The sequence below is a fragment of the Dryas octopetala genome, chromosome 9 (assembly GCF_963921425.1).
Source record: "Dryas octopetala chromosome 9, drDryOcto1.1, whole genome shotgun sequence".
Classification (NCBI taxonomy): Eukaryota; Viridiplantae; Streptophyta; class Magnoliopsida; order Rosales; family Rosaceae; genus Dryas; species Dryas octopetala.
Window position 1 is genome coordinate 19825217 of NC_141374.1, and position 19438 is coordinate 19844654.

Below are 19438 nucleotides of genomic sequence, written 5' to 3' on the forward strand. Positions count from 1 at the left end.
TTTCACTTATTCAATAACGATCCAGATTTGTTATCTCAAATTTGTCCCGCATTTTACCCTATCAAATCTCAGCCAAATTCAATAAACATATACTTGTTTTAAAGTTATGCGTCTCCTTTTTACGACCATATAAAGATCATTCAAATCGGAGTTCTAAAACTCAAAATAATTGATCTCAAAATAGAGTACCCGAAACTACCAATTTTTTTTAAAAAAAATTTCATATTTTTCAAACTTCACCAAATTTCAATTATCTTTTATTCTAATACTCCAAATTGGTTTCTATGACTAAAAAATGATGAATATAACTTATACTTCAATTATAATTGAAGAAAAAACACAACAAAATGATTTAAAATCATAACTTTAAAAAAATCATGGATCAAAATTGAACTACATATAAAATAAGTGGAGCAAAATTGAACTTAAAAAAGATTGTGAACAAAAATTGAACTAAATATAAAATAAGTGAACCAAATTTGTAATTTTCTATATGTTATATCATGATGGTTTGTTTGTTTGTTTTTTTTTTTTTTTTCCTTTTCTGAAGAACGGAATGGTAATTAAGTAATTATGAGGTTAAGAATTTAAGATGATTGATAAAAAAAATTTGGGGTGCTTAAATTGTGCACGCGCCATAAATATAAGTAACAGGCATGTGGCATGTGCAGTGCTTATAACAGAATTCTCACGAGAAATGCTGGTGTAACAAACAACGCCGCCTCTCGATCTTTCTCTTTCTATATATATCTTTCTCTCTAGAAAAGGTGGCAAACGGGTGACTTGAGAGTACATATACCACTACGCTCTCCAATTGATCGCTTCGCATTCTATATAGCTTAATTTCTCTTCTGCGCGCTGATATATACTCTCATCATCCATCATCATCACCACCATCGTCAACGGATCATGAACCGCTTCGCATCTGAGAAACTTTTGGTACGTAGTTTCGATCTTGTTTCTTCATTCAATTCTGTCATTTTCTTGTTAATTATACAATTAAAGCATGCATATATATATTTTTAATGCATTGATCGAGTACATATAATATATTATTCTATTTCTTGTTTTCTTTGATTAATTTTCCCGAGAAAGTGACGGAAAATTTTCCTCCATTTCAAGTTGTACAATATCTGCTGCGCGGATCGATCGAGACTTTTTCTTTAATTTGTATATACACACAATAATCTTTGATAGCATGTAACTAGCTTAATCGATCATAATGCTGATTCGGTGAATTAATGTGGTGCGCGCTTAATCTGATTTGTATACTAGAGGAGTACACAGTAAGTACGATCGAGTACTACTAGACCGGCCTAGCTAGATTTTGATCGATCGATTCGAAGGAAAATGAAGGGATTGAGACCAGGATGGGCAGTAAAGGCGATCGTGGTGGTGATATTCGCATCGATCTTGTTCCGTTGCGTCTCGGCTGCGACCAATCACTCTGTTGGTGGAGTTTCTGGTTGGGATCTCTCCTCCAACCTCCAAGCATGGGCTATTCAGGCCACCTTCCACGTCGGTGACTCTCTCGGTACGGAACCTAGCTATGCCCACCTTAATTCATCGCGCGATCATCTCTCACTTCATTTCTTAATTTCTATGCAATCTTTATTAATCTTAGCGATTTGTTTCATTGATTGATTACCTTATGCACGAGTGAGCGATTTTGAAAGCAATAGCTCAGGGTCGGGTTTAAGGCTAGCGAGCTAGCTTCTGTTTGGTTGCTTAGAAAATTAAACTGATCAAGGAAAACTAATATTAACACATGCATTTTAGTCATTTACTTCTTTAACTTTCTTCTTCTAAAGATTAATTTCCACGTTAACATATATATGATTATTGATCAATTCATCATTATCTATATGGCTCAGTGTACATGCACCACTATATATCTTCTTGAATATATTTTAGTTCGCTTTTCGTTTTTTTTTTTTTTTTTTTCTTCTTTCTTTAATTTCTCGAAATTTCTTGATAATTATTGCCAAAGGCTAAATTGTAATATTTGGGCAAAACAAAACCGTTACGGATTTGATCCAAGAGTGAGTTAGTTAAGGATTTGTTGAAATTAATCGGTTCAAGGGAAGTCAACGGAATTACTGAGTGTACATGAATTAATTAATATATAGAATTGAATAATATAATTTATGATACGGATATATCATATATATGAATTAATTAATTTGTGGTACACTGTGGGTGTGGGGGTGCAGTATTCACGTACACGCCGGTGCACGACGTGGTGGAGGTTCGGAGAATGGAGTACGAGTTGTGTCGCACAGTGAATCCAATAGAGACGTACAACGACGGAGAGACGGTGATCCCACTTGAGGAAGAAGGAAGCAGGTACTTCATGTGTGGGCGACCCGGCCACTGTGCCATGGGCCTCAAGCTCCATGTCCAAGTCCTCCCATCACTGCCTACCAGCCCACCTTCACCTTCACCTGCGCCCAGCCCTTCTCCCAATACAACAAGGCAGCCTCCTCAGAGCCACCACCACACACCAGACATTCCAGCTGACATACCAGACACACCAGACTTACCTTCCAATAATACTACTTCTCCGCCCCCTGCAGCGCCAGCATGTCCTAATTCTGCCGATCAAACCACGTGGCAGCTGACAGTGCTGCTGCTGCTCCACCTCTCTTCTTTAATTTCCTCCGAATTCACTTCCTGAGCTCTAGCTAGCTACGTACGTAGCATCGTAATTTCTGGTTCCATCTGCCACCAATTTCTGCATGCATGCCACCAATACATATACAGTTGCCATCCTTGGTGCGCGCATATATGCATGCATGCTTCCATGTAATTGCTTGTAATTGCATGCTTTAAATGTTTGGCATTAATTCCCAAACATTTAATCTCTATCTAGCTAGCTAGCTAGCTGTTAAACTACTACTGCTACTGTTACTGTACAAGTATACAGTATACATACATAGAGGACTTATTACTACTACTTGGATATATCAGTATTACTAGCTAGCTAGCTACTTTTGCTTCTAGTAGCTAGCAGCTGCCTATATGATGTAATAACTACTCCCTGCAGGTAGCTCATTGGTGTACCTCGCTGCATGAATTCAACTGTGACCAACAATTGTCAATTCATTTTCATTTCAATTACTAGCTAGCGAACAGCCTAATATTCTAATTTTTCTTTAGTACTTTATATACTATCATCCAATCAGATGGATGCACTACCAGAAATATTAACCCCTATTGTGACTGGGTGAGAAGAGACAGATATGCATCTGTCACCCTTGTTTACTTAATGGGTACTCTTATAGTTGCAAGTTGGTACTCTTATATACTATCATGCATCCAATTATGTATAATATATATATATATTATACATAATTATAGATAAATAAAAATAATTGCACTAAATAAAAGTGGAATTTATTTGTACAAATAGATTCATCTCGATTAAAAATATAGTATATATGTCGTATAAGAAATATTGTGCATTTAGCATTACTTATTAAAATCGTATTACCTTGGTGGATGTGGGTTTTGTTAAGAAATTCACATAATTTGGACTTTTCAATCTCTGGCCCTAAAACCCCTATAAAATGGGCCAGTGTTTTTTCTTTTCGGGTTAGCCCAGTCATGTGGCCTTGTAAACTTTCATCTCCGCAAAACGAATGATTAGTACAAAGCTATCCACTTCGGCCCAATAATTATTCTCCTTGTCAAATATTTCAGATTGAGTGACTTGTAGTAAGCATCGCAAATTCTGAAAAGTTTGTCGTGCTGGGGCTTCCTTCATATACAACTATAGAGCGAGTGGCGCTTCAACCAGCTCATTCATTAAACAACTCGATTTGAGTTGGCACCCAACATCCCCATTGAACATTGCCTAATGTATAATTCACGAGCAAAATCCAAGATGCTTTACTTTTCTTTTCCTTGTTTTTTTTTTGGGTTCAGTTGCAATCTGTCATGGGCCCAATAATAATAGCTGGGTCAATTAAAAATGTCCAGGTTTCTAATCTACCCATGAAGAGCCCAGAGGTCTTATTAGGCTCTTACTCTCTTTAATGAATTAGTCAAACATAAATAACATAACTAACCAAACCAGGAGATTGAGAGAGCTCTGGTTAAAGTAGACAGCACCTAAGCAAGCATGAGATAAACCATAAAATGTCAAGAAGAAGAGTAGTATCAAGGAAAAGACAATTGTGATTGTCAAATCCTGATTCCCTGAATCCCACCCACCTATTATTGCCTTAGAAATTTAGAGCTGAGAGTTTCTTGGTTGCTTTATAAATTATACGTACTCTGTACCTGCTAATCAAGCATATGCAAAACTTCGCACACGTGGGCACTATAAATGGACAAGCCATCTGCATGCACCATTTATATAATTATGTTACCAATAATTTCTTGAAAATAATACATAATTTGATTCATGAACCAAATGTTCAGAGCGGTCCATTTCAGGTCCCATCTGAAGAACCTTGTCCTGTTTTAAATCTAAGATAGGCTAGCACATACGATTAATTTCCCAATTAAGCTCCACAACCTGCCTAGCTAACTAATTAAATACCTTTCGTTATAGAGTGGTACAGACATATTGTACAGTAGAGTATATGAGGTGAGACAAGGTTATGAAATTTTGAATGATTTGAGCATACACGACTACCTTCACATTTTGGTTCGATGTTGAATTAGTGCTGAGAAAGCAACTGATCTTGGAAATTTATTAATTTAGATAGATAATTTCCCAAAGAACTAACTAAAAGATAGCTACTTTTGGACTTTGGTTGATAAGTAACCAAGATGGTGGAACTAGGGATACTGAAATTAATGTTAAAGGAGTTGTAGGATCATTGTCAAATAGTAGATATAAAATCTGAAGAAAACAAAACTCTAACAGAAAGATTCCAGAGGCTGAGAACTCTGAGCTGTAGCCTGTACTCTGTAGTATAAGAACAAACAATTTATAGGTAAAATATATATACTCTGCAAAAGCAAAAGCTATGATCTAATTTATCAGATTTTAGAATGAATGCATGATAATAGGAATACTAGTATTACTATAAAGAAAGATGGTCAATATATAAGAATGCTAGAAGCCATAAAAAAATAATGTAACTTCAAATTAATTTGAATGGGTGGGTAAGTGGTTGATGACCTTCTGCTTATGCGCCGCCAATTAATTAACTGCTATATATATATATATATTAATTAAGAAATTAACAAGAGAGAAACAAGGTACAGATGGAATCTCCCATTTTCCTTAATTGTGTGTTCTATACTATCGATCGTACTCCAATTATACATGACATACAAATACAACACACATATATAGTTTGCATTTAAAAACAAAGAAATTAGACAAGAAAGAAAGAAAAAAGAAGAATTAACGTAGAGGTAGGTAGCTAGTGAGCACGGTTAAGCATGTCCGTGAAACGACGTTGATCCGATTGTAGCCTCTGAAGCCTGATTTGATTGTTGAACTTGTTGATGAAGGCCTCTGCTCGCTGGTTCAACTCTTCCTGAGTCATGGACTTGTCCCTTCTCAACGACACCCTGTCGCTAAAAGTGTCCGACTTGTTCAGCTCTCGCCGAGCCCATGACACTGCATCATCATCATCTCCATCATCATCACCATCCAATTCACGATCATGACCATGAACTTCCCTTAATTTATTACTACTTCTCATCAAGTGAGGCCGAGGCGGCGTGTCCCAAGTCTCACTCTTTTTGAGCTGCTTAGCCATTGGCTTGCCTTGACCCTCCATGATGGCCTTCCATGTGGTGTCCAATGTGTTGTCCTCGCCGGAGCACGTTTCCGTACTTAAAGTGTTTGGCATGGTCATAGAAATGGATTCTTCTTCTTCCTCCTGGTGTTGTTTGTGGATGTCATGCCAGCTGGTTTCATTTGATACATGGTAACTGTCAGGTGATGAAGGAAGTAGAAGAGTTGCATTGTGGGAATCATGACTCTGAATCTTGTGCTGCTGGGAGTGGGTATCAATATGTGTGTCATCAATGTCTGGGGTCTTGGCAACATTGGTGATGGAGCTGGAGGGTAGAGAAGGAGAGGAAGGGTGGTGCTTTTGGTTTTGGAATGCGGAGGAGGCAGCGATGGTGATGATGATAAAGTTGAGGATGATGTAGATGTAAAGTGGAGATAGGCAGCAGCTTCTGAAAGTGGTCCAAAGATGGGGAACAGTGGAAAGAGTGAGATTCAGCAGGTAAGGAATTATGGCCACTTTGAAGAATACCACTGTGGATACTATCCCTACACACAGCAGTAACAGCTTTACTCCCCAGATTCCTGTTTCCAATCTCGCTCTTTTACTTTTGAACACATCCACCATACTGTATTAATTGTATGGGCTACTTTTTCTAACAAAATCAAACAAAACCACACAAAACTTGAAAACTTCAATCAAGAAAAAAAGTATGTGTCTAAAACCACATCCTCAGAGGAGCTAATTTTCCTGGTATGCTAATGCCACAGAGGAGCTGAATTGAAAGAGAGACAATTAAAGAGGGTCGTTAAAACAGCATAAAAATTTGCTGGTTTTTATACCTCAAAAGAACTCTGCCAATTCATGAAAATCTTTCAGCAGAGGTGGAGTAACTAGGATCACATAAAAAGTTGGATCACTCCCATAATATAAAATAAAAACAGTGGAATTAAAATTAAAGCTGGCCTGGACATCTACTAGAGAAGCAAGAAAAGAAACATATCCAAGACTGGTTTTCATAAACAACTAAGAATGGCCAGAAAGTAAAGCAAAGATTGGATGCAGATTGCACAAGGACTTTACATCTCTAGTTCTCAATGGTATGACACTTGGTGATTTAAAGAGTGATGGAAAAGAGGTTAAGAAGCTTTCGTTGGTTGCAGAACTAACATAAACCAGACACACTATCGAGTATGAATTTTGAAAGACCACTCAGCAAGGACCACAAGCCACGGCTTAAATGCAACAAAGGGTCTTTATGTGTGTGAGGAGGAGCTTAAGCTCCTAACAACTATTCTTGCTTGATCAAATCTCTGCCGTCCAATGTTCAAATCCCCTCCTAAACAGCTCGATGTTTAAGATACTATTATTACTCCTTTTTTTATTATGGTCATGGCCCAACAGCAGATAAGAAATTAGTTGATCTGAGAACAAAGTTTTGATTAATTAACCAAAATATAAGTAATCTCCATTAACGCCGCTTTCATCCGCGGCACTGTCCTAGAAATAATGAGTGGCCAACTCATGAGGGTAGAGGCGATTACCACTATTGGCCCTGCACCAAAAATATATATGGGCACCATAAATAAATGTGAATGGTGAAACCTATGCAATCACCAGAACCAGTGTACCACTGCCACTCCCATGTTTTCACATATATCTGCTTTTGAATTAGTATATATGCTTCTTCTCTACCATTTAAAATATGCTGAAATGAGCTCTAGGCTCTTAATTACTACTCATTATTAATAGTGGTGCAAGAACTTCCCCTGTATTTCCCTTGTAACCGAGAACACATAGACTGGTGTATAAATAGCCAAATAAACTTTCCCATGGTAGTTCAATTGATCCAACAAATATAAAATATACCCCCTAATCTGAAAGTGTCTCATCATGGAATTGGAAGCTGTATTTTGTTTTATTTTATTTATTTTTTGGGAGAAGGTTGGTGGGTGGAATGGTGGATAATTGGATATTGCATAAATATAACTAAGCAGCTATTCCCCATTCCTCCACTTGTTTTAAACCAATTAACCATCTAGCTGCTTCTTTCTTCATAAGTCTGTTAAGGCTTAACCCCACTAAGGTTGAGGTCGTACGGTCAGTTTTTGTAGTGAAAGTGGTAGATATGATATATACGGGGGTTGGGGCATGGGGTCGTCTGTGGTCTGACCCCAGGGAACAGCCAGGCAATAGCCACCCCACCCTTTACACTCCACCCATCGTTAATTAGGCAGCTGCTGCTTCAGCTTTGATTCCCTACAAACAACTACAAGACTTTTCTTTTATAATTCTTGACACTGATATCTCACTCACTAGTCACTACATACCAAAACCTCTCCATTCCACTCTTCCACTCTTCTCCTTTTCCTAGAGATTAGGGGTAATTCGTGTTTGCCGCCCCCTAACCAAAACAAATTTGGAGTCCGATAAATTGTTAGATTGTGAATCTGAACCACACATTCAGCCAATAATAAACCTAATTAATCATTCAGATTCAAAATAGAACATTTTCGTGTATATATATATATATTAATATTGCGCTGAAATTTGGCAGTGGGGATTGATTGAGCTGTGATTGGTTGTAGAGTACTTGTTCCTCCTTGTCCTGATTATCAAAAGTTGCACAGCAGGCTGAACATGTCAGTCAAAATGCAGTCATTGCCAAGAAGATAGCCAATGACTGATGAAGATTATGTGGGACACAACAGAAGCATTGCCTATTTTCCTGGTGGAATATATAAGCTTAGGAACCATCAATCATCCCACAACTTCACTTATTATACATATATGTCAGATTGATTGCCATTGCATTACATCAGACATATATTTACAAAATTGGTTGCCGAGGAAAAAAAAAAAAAATTATTGAGAGGAATGAAAGTTGAGTAACCGTTGAAAATATGAAAATGAAATATATAGATAATAGGGGGAACCCATGATCAGCTGGCTCCAAGGTATGGTTTCTATCAGGGTCGTGTCCATCAATTCCTTATATACATTTTTCTGTACTTAATATATATACATTGGTTCAGCAAAGGCAAAGCCTTTCTTTTTACACATATAATGTGACATTTATAGGATAGCTAGACGTCAGAGATAGCTTCTTGATCATGATTAACAGTAACCCCTCTTGGAGTATTTTGGTATCCAAACTGTCCTTGCTGCGTGGATATCCTTTTCACTTTTCATTTGATGCAAATATACAATTAGAATGATCTGCACGTACCTAGTTCTGTGGTGACGAACTCGATCCAAATCCATTTTTGTTGATGCATAAAAAGATCGGGTCTATTAGAGTACAAGAATAAGTCTGTGTATATAGAGTACTAGCATAGCACATATACATCCTACCAGGTCATGGTCCTCATGGAATCGATACAATTCATCTTATAATATAAGATATCATTACAATAATTGTTACATTATCTAAAAATTGATAATTAGATTGGAGAGTATATATGGACCCATAACATAGATAAATATTTATATGCAAAACCAGTCAAAGAGTTTGGACAGAAACCATTCCAAAACCTTATCTCTATCTTAATTTGATTTCTTTTTTCATATTATATAAAAAATACAGGTGTAACAATTACTATTTGCAATATACTAGTAATATATATATAGCTAGGTAGGTGAAATGTGTAACAAATAGGCTAGGCTTCCTGTTACCACTTACCGGTGTCTTACCCCCCATATCAATATATGATTATGCTATACCATTTTATAATGGTTTCAGATCAATTAGGCTCCTCTTTTTCACTTCCACTACCAGTTTAATTCTATTAGAATGTTCCATGCGACCTATATATGATAACAATACAAAATAAAAAAGTTATACATGCATGATTGAGTGATTGACCATTTACCTTTCTTTTCAGTTTCTTACTTTCTTGGTACGTCCAAGCTAGAGTGTGTTGTTGTCATTGTTTTACAATCAATCACACATGTAGTCTTGAAATGAGGTCCAGTTACCTAATCTATTATTAAGAATTGAACTCATCATCAGAGCGAGGGAATTTATTATAAGGGATGAATGTAAATTCCTTTTAGAAGTAATATTTAGAATTAGTATGTAGAATGAATAAGGAAAACTAGAGCATTAATTAACTGTTGAAGCTTAAAATAGATGGAGACATTTTGTTAAACTAGAGCAATAGAGACTATAGAGTACAGAGCAGATGAATCCAAAGAGGGTGGAGAGAGGAGGTGGTGTGGCGCTGATTAAGTGGTCGCTAGACTACTAGTACTCTGCTAGTGGTGGGTCTCCACTCAGCGGCGCCCTATCCCTTTTCTTTAACTTTTTCCATGCCCATTTGCCAATCACTATTATATATTATATATTATATACAACTATTCAAGGAAAGGTGATTTTGAATTTTTGATTCAAGTGTTCGATATGGAAGGATTTGGAGTTGGAGTGGTCTTGATTGGCAGGGTCACTCAGCGTGCTTAGATATTGCTTATTGCTTGGGCTGGAAGACTACACCAACAATTTGCTGGGCGGCACCTGCTTTGCTCCCAAGCTAAGCAGCACTAAACTATATTCCGCTTTTGCATACCAAAACTTGTGGCCCTCTTTTCATCATTCATTCCATCACCCTCACTTTTCTAGCTTTTATCAAAATTAATTAGAATAGCCACATCAAACAATATACCCAGCATGTCTCAAACTACTTAAAATGAATTTCATCCAATATATCATCATTTCATGGATATCTATTTGAATTTACAGCATTAACAAGTATTTCAAAACAGATATATACTTTTTAAATTCTGAATAATACAAACTTGTACATGCAGATGCTAATAAATTTGTAAAGTAACTTGGTGCCAGAGAGTTGTTAGCCAGCGCAAGGACAAGAATCTATGGTTGTATAATGGAGACCGTACCAATAGCAGAGCTCCAGGATAAGATTAAAGCAAGGAAAAAACAGAAACCTTACAATAGTTTAGTTCCATGAGGCCTGCACCATAAAGCTTTCGATGGGTTTCTTGTACATACTTATCAGATCATAATTTAATTCTCTTTCTAGGTAATTTACCACGCCCCTGCCTACTCCTAGTCAAATGAATGATTCACCATTTTTTATTCTTGTTGAATTCTATATTATTACAAATAATGAAAATCTTTCAAGTTGTGACACGTATTAGAATTCAATGTATATATAATAAAACAGAAGAAGAAACAAACACATTGCTTGGTGCTCACTTTCAAATGTTTGCATAATAAAAGGGAAGGGGCCAAACAATTGGTTCCAAAGAGCAACTATATGAGGGCATTGGGCCCGTAGTGTCTTAAAGAGAAATAAAAAGGAACTATTAGGTGCATGGATCATGTAGTTGGTTGCTCAATTTGAATGGATGAGCTAAAGCATCTCCATCACAATGAAACATGAAACAGATATCAGCATTAAGAAATCAATTTACATCTAATTAATGACTTAACCCATGTGCACATGATTTTGTTGGTTTGACGAAGACCCTTATAATTATTCTATTTGATTAATTATGTGCATGATAATCTTGTATGGCACAAGAATAAGAACATCTGCGTCCCCCTCAACCTGCCTGGCCTACTGTCCAATTGATGCTACCTTTGTTTAGCTAGCATACAATCTTTTGGTTGAAGGCTTGATAATTATATCTATACGGCAAATTTTATATTTGAATATATTAGATGGTCACAAAATTAGGGACACATAGGATAGCTCATAATTTAGTTGTAGATAAAGAATGCCATTAAGACATTCTGCAAAGGCCCGAGAGTTGGCATCAGACATCAGTATACAATAATCCTGATTCCTGAGGATTCTAATATTCTTCTTAATTTGTTGTACAATATATGCATGTATCAAAATGAAGATGTGAGGAAGGAGGGAGGACCGTTGAGATGTCATTTCACTGTTATTTGGTTTGGAATAATTATGTAAGGAATTATTACTCTGCCTCCATCTTCAGAGGCAAAAATGGGTCAAACCATTCCAAATAGACATTTTCTTTAACAAGTTTATTATAAATAACATACAATTATTGTTTCTGACATTCTCTAGTTAAAAAATGAACCTAATGTATGAGGCCAAGACACTGATTGTTTGAAGCATTATTATGGTGAAGCATCTTCAACTGTATAAAAAATTCAAAACTCATAAAGAGGATAAGAAAAGTGTCTTTTAATCTTGTTTTGTTTTAAATGGTAATGAAGAAAAGTGAATTAAGATATAACTATATAAGGAATATGACCCCCACCCCACATCATTGGATTTGCATCACAGAGGCCCTCAGGCGTCAGCAACATCCAACATCAACATGTGTCGGCAAATTTTCCGATATTATAAAATAATATATAATGTAATGAAAACTTTATTCCTTCAATTGTGGTTGTATAAATCATGAAGGTTTAAACTCTCAAGCTATAATTCAGGGTGAAAGATACTGATACTGGGAATATTATGTTTGTAACTTTATTCCTTCAATTGTGGTTGTTTCATGGAATGAAAACTGCTCTATTGGTCAGGTGTGCAAAGATAACAAGAACAACCAATTAACCAGTTCCAAAATGTAAAGGTGGTGTGCTTGAGGATGGTATAAATATAGGAACAAAACAGCAGACAATTTCCAAGCTAAGGTTGTAAAGAGGTCAGGAGATTACTGTTGAGATGTGACATCACAGACTTATTTTATAACAAATATGGCAATAGTAAGCCTTCTCCCATACCAAATTCATCAGTTGAATCAGGTTGACATCAACCATATTTATCGCAAGCCAAATTTCTGTGGCAGAGACTGACTATTCAGGTCTTGACTCCCAATTTAGTAGCTCTAAAGTTGTCTTTCCATAAGCTAGGTGTGTTGTCTAGGACTGTTTCTCGTAGTTACTCTGTATCAAAAAGAAAAAAATAATCTTAGGCCTTCTCCATTCCTGAAGCCAATTTGATCAACCAATTCTTCATAGACAAATATTCAACTAATAACATAACTGATGATTTTCCTTCTCCATTGCAATCCATTAAGCTTATCTAAGAAAGCATTTGGTTGTCGTAGCCCAAATCATTATATTAAAAGAAAAATCAATATTTGAAAATGTAATGCTAAATTCTGACCAAAACAGAGCAATGTAATGCAAATTTAAATCAAAGCAGAGAAGGTAAAAACATTGATTTCAAGGGAAACTTTGCTCTGTTGATCAACAAGAAAGAAAAAAACATAAGATTCTCAAGAACAACATGGAAAAAAATGTTGGAAAATCATATCTAAGCCACCTGCTCTTTCTTAGTCTCACATATGAAATCTAGTCAAATTAATACACTTTCTCTTTAATAATAATAAGATTACATTCCTTCTCCTTTGCCAACACTACAAATGAGCCTTCTGTAAGATGCATACTATGCCTTCTTTCAGATATGAAGCCAGGCTTTCAAAATTACTATATTTCGGCGCCACAGAGGAGAAGATGGTGAAACACTGTATGTCTTCATTGAGATCCTGTGTAGCAGTGTGAATGAAGGAAAAGTTAGTCATACAGGAAAGTACTTTTAAAAATGACAACAAATGTATTAAAATAGAGGATAACGAACAGAACAATATGAATAAAAGGAATAGCAGTCCTAGACAAGCTAGAGAAGAAGACGGTATGTTCCCAGACTCTACCCTGTGTTCCATTGAATAATTCCCAACAAGAAGGTATAGGAAATAACAATATTTATCTCACGTAGAAAGTTTGGACACAAAACATTTGTGACCTTAAGGTCTAGAGGATGCAGGACATAATTTTCTGACAAGATCAAATCCAAACAGCAAACCTTGAAGAAGAGGTATATATACTGTCCAATCACACAATTTTTTGGTAGGAATTTACACTGCCCACTCCAATTATAAACTATGGCTTTAACTTCAACAGCTGGTTGAACATAATTCCATGGGATTCACTCAAAAAAATCTTCTCCTGCAAACATCAATTTGGATTTGAGAGTTTAGAATATAATGAATCTCAGAGCTGAGTATAACGGCATCAAAGAAATGGACATGATGCACCAATTACAATTTAGCCCACATTTTTAGTATGAATTTTAAAATAAAAAAGAGTTTGAATCTATTATACCATCATACAACATAGACTGGGCACATAATTTAGGATTTAACCCACATTTTAGCATGTATAATACCATCATAAGCTTATGTTTCTCTTAAAAAAAGAAAAAAAAAAAAAAAAAAAAAGAGGAAAAGGAAACAGTGCAGGTTTAAGGGTTGCTTCAATGTCTTTTCCTTCTTATCAGAGTAACTTCAACCTCCGTAGTTCCTAAAACCCAATAAAAAAATTAAATAGAAAAATAAGTTACACCAGTTGTATTGTTCTTACAATCAAAAGTTGCCCAGGGTGAAGGTGGTACAGTAGGACAGTCCTTTTTTGCATCATGGACATAAAGTAAGCTGAAGAGATCTGTAGCACCATTGCTCTTTTTTGCAGCTGTATCACATTCTATCATCGGTGATGGCCCCTTTGGTGGAGGTGAAGTAATATCAAAAGAACCCTGTACGGGACAAAGTAAATATTAACAAGTTAACTCCTCAAACTTGTTCAAATGTACCATAAATTAAAGACACATTTGACAAAGCAAGTAGAGAAACAAGAAGCAATAAAATAGCTTGAATGGTGGAGTTCAAAGTTGCAATTTTTCAAAAGCATATAAAGGATTCCAAAAATCTCAGCTTGATTGGAGTTGTGCAGCAACATAAGCAGAGAAGAGCTGGTAGACATACATCAAATCACAGATTCAGATAGCTTCCAAGAAGTAGTGCTTTTTGTCTTACATTTTATCTTATCGACACGTGAAAGTAGTCAAATGTTAATTGATCTGATCAAGAAATTTATGGAAGAGAAATTTTTGGAGAGGCCTGAGTATGGTAGATGTTGGATACATTAAAGGGTAGAGGCAAATAACTTAATCATCTATGAACACAAAAGAAGATCATTTAAGACAAATATTTGAGAAATCAAAAATTGCAAAGATTTAAGTAAAACTTCTTTAAGCTTCACCAGAGACAATTTCTCAATCTTATAAACTCCAAAGAATCTGGTCTTTCTCGCTTGCAACTTTAAACCACCAAGTTTTAAAAAGTTCCCTCATCAATCCAAGAATGAGCATGACCCATAAGAACTCAATTAAGGATCAGAAACAAAGATAAAGCTCTCTTAACTATAGCGGAATTCCACTCGTAAAACAGACCAAGTGATAGAAGCTCCCTATTAATGAAAACTATATGACAGGTTTGTTACAAATGTAAAGTATGAGGAAGGAACAAGAAACATTTTTCTGAACCTATTAAATCCAAAAAATTTGATTATTTTCATCAAGAATAATAACAAACATAATAAAACACGAAACTTACCCCACGAGACCTTGTTACTGGAGGAGGAGCATCTTGTGTCAGGTGCTTCACAAGTATCGATTCTTCAAGAGAATGTCTCCTTGTTTTCTTTGGAACCCCACTCGTGGGCCTCGTGGCTCCACCTTCTACCAACTTGTTGGAACTGATGCTCAATTCAACTGATTTAGGAGCTGGTTGTTTTGCATTCTTTGCAACCCACATTTTTGCCTCATACCTGAAAGTTCCTAAGAAGTTAAGAACAGAAGGAAGGAAATTATAATTAACAAATTCTCCATTTTACACATGAAGGCTCATAATTAGCTTCATTAAACAATTTACTTGGCACGAATAAACTTCTCAATCCCACTTCTGTCAAAATTTGGCGGAAATTCTTTTTCCCAATAACTGTTTGCCTTTTCATTACCCACAGCTACACCAAAATACAGAGAACATTGATTAGCATGTTAATGGATCGGAATATAATAGTCACTATACAAGAAAGAAAAGTAATCCCGAGAGTGAGAACAATGAATTTAAATTTTCTAATAACAACTACTTCAGTCAAATTATTAGAGAAAAAGGAATCCACTAAGATGAAAGCAATGCATATGTATCAATTACCTAAGAAATGCTACCCAAGTTTGAGAACCATATAAACCCTGATGCTATAAGCTACCTACTTGTATGGTTTACTAAGCTTGTTTAGTAATGTCTCCTACTAATTGAGAGTGTTTGTGTTTGTATTTACATGTACGTGTGTGTATATATATATATATATATGAGTGTGTGTGTGTGTGTGTGTTAGGGAGAGACAGAGAGAGAAAGAGAGCAGCAGAAACATGTCCTTACATTCCATAAAAGCAATCTGCTCTGGCAGCCATGTATCCAAAGTAGTAGACCGTACCTATTTTCAAAATTATCCAGGCTACACTATCATCAGAACATAGATTTGCAATTATATGAAAACACATGCTACTCAAACACATTAACAATCAAATGTAGAAAGTTACCCAATTTTGGTAAATCAATAGTGCAGTAAACGGAAACACATAATAATTAGTAGTAGATATGCCCAGAACTATTTCTGTTCAAACATTTTCGATTACTTCAAAGGTTCTTTTGTGGCCTCATTATTTATTTTTTACAATTGCATAAGCCAAACATTTTCACATGGCCATATAATTTCTCTAACCAAGAGTTTATAGAAATTACCTAATAAATTTTCATGAATTCCGATCAATTTGAACTTTAAATGCCAAAAAAAATTACTGACCTAAAATAGCATTGAAATAGAGAAATAATAGGTGGGCACACAAACCTTTGAAATATGCACTCCAAGACTCCGATGAATTCCTGAACATTGCATGCAGATAAATATTCCCAGGTTCACACTTGCCCATCGTGGGGCTCTGAAACAAATACATTGAAAATGAATACGCATGTAAGATTGTGAAGCTCAGACTTGGCAAAACAAATCTAAAACCAGAACTTAAGAGATTTAAGACTTAGTATAAAAGCATTAACACTTAAATACCTTTCCGGAACTATGTAAAAAAATTTGTGAAAAATAATTAAGAGCCAATATCGATGAGTCAAACTCAATAGATTCTGAATTTCAAGATTGCACGTTGTAGATATTTGTTCTACTTATGCATACAAACTGGTTAGACCTCGGAGATGGTGAATGTCTACCAATAAAATGAACATAACATTGTTGTATACACTATACACAACAGAAAAGAGACGAGACGGAAATTTGGCATCATGAAATGGCCATCCAACAATGTGATTTTAACCTAAGAGTAAGACCATTTGAAACTGATATTTAACCAATTATAGAACTGTACACAGTCAGCAGTGAAAATATTGTAGACATAAGAAATGAGTTCTGAAATGTGTACTTGCTCCGACAATCAGCGCATTCCCTGTTTTCTGGCAGCTTAAGAAGACCTTCTAAAATCTGGACGCACAAGTAACAACACAACAGAGAATAACTGCAGAATGAATGAATAGTTTTTTTTTTTTTTTTTAAATAAAAAAATTGTAAGGAAGAAAGGATACCTTGGTGTGCTTGGCGTTGAGCTCCTTGGAAACGGAGGCCTTGTCGTTCATTGCTAATTGTGTGCCTCCCTTCGCTGCTTCTTGTTTGGGTTGATTTGGAACCTGAAACAACACCACAGAGGGCCCAAGAGAAAGAGAGAGAGGAGCAGAGGAGTTTGGGATGAAGGTAGAGGCTCAACTAATTCCAAGGGAAATGGTTGGCAATCCTCAAAAGTCGCCACATTATATAAATTTCCATTTTCCAACTATATGAGTCACTCTTGACCATCTCATTTTCTCTATCTCTCTCCCTCGTCCCTCTGGACTCACCCCTCACCCCTCTCCCCTCCCCATTATGGAACTTAAAGACGCATGTCTGGCATAACCAATTACACATATTCAATACTTACACACATTCATGTATTGTAATCAAAGCTCACAAAAAGAAAATGACTTTTCAATGCTTACACATTCAACATGAAATATAATAAGTAGTCGAATTTCAAACAGCAAAACAACACTGATAAATCAAAATAAGTCACAAGGAAATAAGAATAGATTATTATTATTATTATTATGTTCTTTTCTTTAATGGATTGATTTGTCACTTGGGGACAATCTCTTGGGGAGTCTTGGCCACAATAGACAGCGCGTGAAGACCAGACTGGAGCTCATCCGCCAAGGCATCGTAGACCATGCGGTGTCGTTTCACCAGGCTCTGCCCCTCGAATTTCGGGGACACGATCTTCAGGTTGAAGTGAGTTTCGCCTGCGCTGTTGCTGGCCCTCATGGCGGCGTGCCCGGCGTGCTGATGCGACACGTCTTCTATCTCCAAAACGCTCGCTTCCAACGCCGTTTGCAATTTCGTCTGCATTCTGTTCGCCCGAGATAGCAGCAAAACCTTCGCTCCTCTTGAACCCATTCTTCCTCTTCCAGCTAAACCCTCAGACACACACACCCTGTGTCCCTGACACTGAGATCGTTCGTTAATTTTAGCCTCCTCTGTTTAATAGAAATGTGAAAAAAGAAAAAGAAAAAGATATACTAAAATTGGAAAAATGCGGTGAGCGTGGATCGAACACGCGACCTTCAGATCTTCAGTCTGACGCTCTCCCAACTGAGCTATCCCCGCGATTGATTCATTTGTGTCACCTACTCTTATTTATGCGTATTTTAAAGAAACTGGCAACTTCCAGCCAAGCTGTAATAGGAGAAGTAAACAAGTAGAAAAGGAATTTTAGTTCAATATACAATTTTTGTACACCAACAATCTAAAATTCAAAGGACATGTTTATTATTTGTTTTTATGAAGAGAGGACAGGTTTATCTTTATTGAAAGGTGGGTAGCTTTATGGAGACAAGTAAATGTAAGTGTAACAACAATTAGAAGATGGATCAGTTTTCCAAACAATATGGCTGTCCATGCTTGTATTTCAAATATGCCCCAAAACCAAAGGCCACCACGACAGCAACCACCACAGCAAGTTTGAGAGCAACATCTTTTCCCTCTTTGAATCTAGAAACTACACTCCTTTGCCCAGCATTTTGATCATCAGCGGCTATGTTGTCCTTGTCTTTAAGAGGTTGTAGCTTAGCAGTCACCTGATTGTTGGTTTGATTGATTGTTGGTTTTGGTTTTTCGTTGTCTTGATCAGCAGAAGCAGGTACGGCTTTTTTATCATGAGGGTCTGCAGTCTTGGGAATCACCGAAACTTTCTGAGGCATTGTTACTGTAAGAATTCCTCCTGCGAGCTTTGCACGAACCTCATTTGTGTCGCAGTTCTCTGGAAGTTTGATTTCTTTGTGGAAGCGGCTCCATGTAGTCTCATTCAAAGGACGTTCTCCATGGATTGTAAGGATCCCCACACTAGTGGTTTGCACCCTCAGGTCTTCCTTTTTGAAACCTGCATCCATCCAACAGTAATTAAATACAGCAGAAATCAAATTAATATTTGTAAGTAGAATGTATACGTACCCTGAACATGGACCTCAACAACGTCGCGTCTATGCCATTTGCAGAAGGGTTCAAAGTCCTCGTAAATGCGTTGGGGCTCAGCTCCGGCCTTTTCCATGAAATACTTCTCTGCTTCTTTGATCTAGATTAATTCTAGAAGAAGATCGAATCGAATTGAGATATTATGTAAGGAAATGCTGTTGAAACTAATGAAGATTTAAGGCATGCCTCTGTCTCTATTTATACTAACCTTATGGCAATGAACACAAAGGCACAAAGTTAAGGTAATGTTTAGAGGTTTCTTTTGGAGGTCCTTGTAAGAGAGAATCATTCTTTTTTTATTTCCTTGGGTTTCTTTCTTCTTCATTAATTT

At 36.5% G+C, this 19438-nt stretch overlaps 5 protein-coding genes and 1 non-coding gene across 7 annotated transcripts; 1 reads left to right on the forward strand and 5 right to left on the reverse strand.

The window, feature by feature from the left end:
* The first annotated feature begins 1350 nt into the window (after nucleotides 1-1350).
* LOC147275450 (uclacyanin 1-like) lies at nucleotides 1351-2677 on the forward strand. The gene is made up of 2 exons (XM_086228416.1): nucleotides 1351-1534; nucleotides 2214-2677. Exons 1-2 carry the CDS (start codon nucleotides 1351-1353, stop codon nucleotides 2675-2677), a joined length of 648 nt encoding a protein of 215 aa, XP_086084542.1.
* Nucleotides 2678-5173: 2496 nt separating this feature from the next.
* On the reverse strand, nucleotides 5174-6888 carry LOC147275451 (uncharacterized). The gene has a single exon (XM_086227967.1). The coding sequence runs from the start codon at nucleotides 6324-6326 to the stop codon at nucleotides 5382-5384; it is 945 nt and encodes a 314-aa protein (XP_086084093.1). The 5' UTR covers nucleotides 6327-6888; the 3' UTR covers nucleotides 5174-5381.
* Nucleotides 6889-12774: 5886 nt separating this feature from the next.
* Nucleotides 12775-17487, reverse strand: AGD15 (ARF-GAP domain 15). Of its 2 annotated transcripts, XR_015124246.1 has the most exons (9): nucleotides 17133-17487; nucleotides 16973-17031; nucleotides 16390-16480; nucleotides 15921-15975; nucleotides 15411-15501; nucleotides 15093-15306; nucleotides 14062-14233; nucleotides 13505-13647; nucleotides 12775-13187 (listed from the first exon to the last, which is right to left on the reverse strand). XR_015124246.1 is itself a non-coding variant. In XM_086257258.1 (8 exons), coding segments are annotated over exons 1-8 (735 nt in total). In that variant the 5' UTR covers nucleotides 17184-17487; the 3' UTR covers nucleotides 13206-13645. The 2 variants fall into 2 exon arrangements, 1 of the variants encoding a protein (XP_086113384.1); XM_086257258.1 differs by lacking the exon at nucleotides 12775-13187 and having other exon boundaries at nucleotides 13206-13647.
* A 124-nt stretch (nucleotides 17488-17611) lies between these two features.
* Nucleotides 17612-18107, reverse strand: LOC147275453 (BolA-like family protein). Its single transcript, XM_086257259.1, has one exon. It carries the CDS (start codon nucleotides 18031-18033, stop codon nucleotides 17716-17718), a length of 318 nt encoding a protein of 105 aa, XP_086113385.1. The 5' UTR covers nucleotides 18034-18107; the 3' UTR covers nucleotides 17612-17715.
* Nucleotides 18108-18170: 63 nt separating this feature from the next.
* TRNAF-GAA (transfer RNA phenylalanine (anticodon GAA)) lies at nucleotides 18171-18243 on the reverse strand. Its single transcript has one exon. It is a non-coding gene; the product is annotated as a tRNA-Phe (tRNA).
* A 170-nt stretch (nucleotides 18244-18413) lies between these two features.
* On the reverse strand, nucleotides 18414-19294 carry LOC147275455 (uncharacterized). The gene is made up of 2 exons (XM_086228126.1): nucleotides 19087-19294; nucleotides 18414-19015 (listed from the first exon to the last, which is right to left on the reverse strand). The coding sequence occupies exons 1-2, from the start codon at nucleotides 19181-19183 to the stop codon at nucleotides 18507-18509; spliced, it is 606 nt and encodes a 201-aa protein (XP_086084252.1). The 5' UTR covers nucleotides 19184-19294; the 3' UTR covers nucleotides 18414-18506.
* Between the last annotated feature and the right edge of the window lie 144 nt (nucleotides 19295-19438).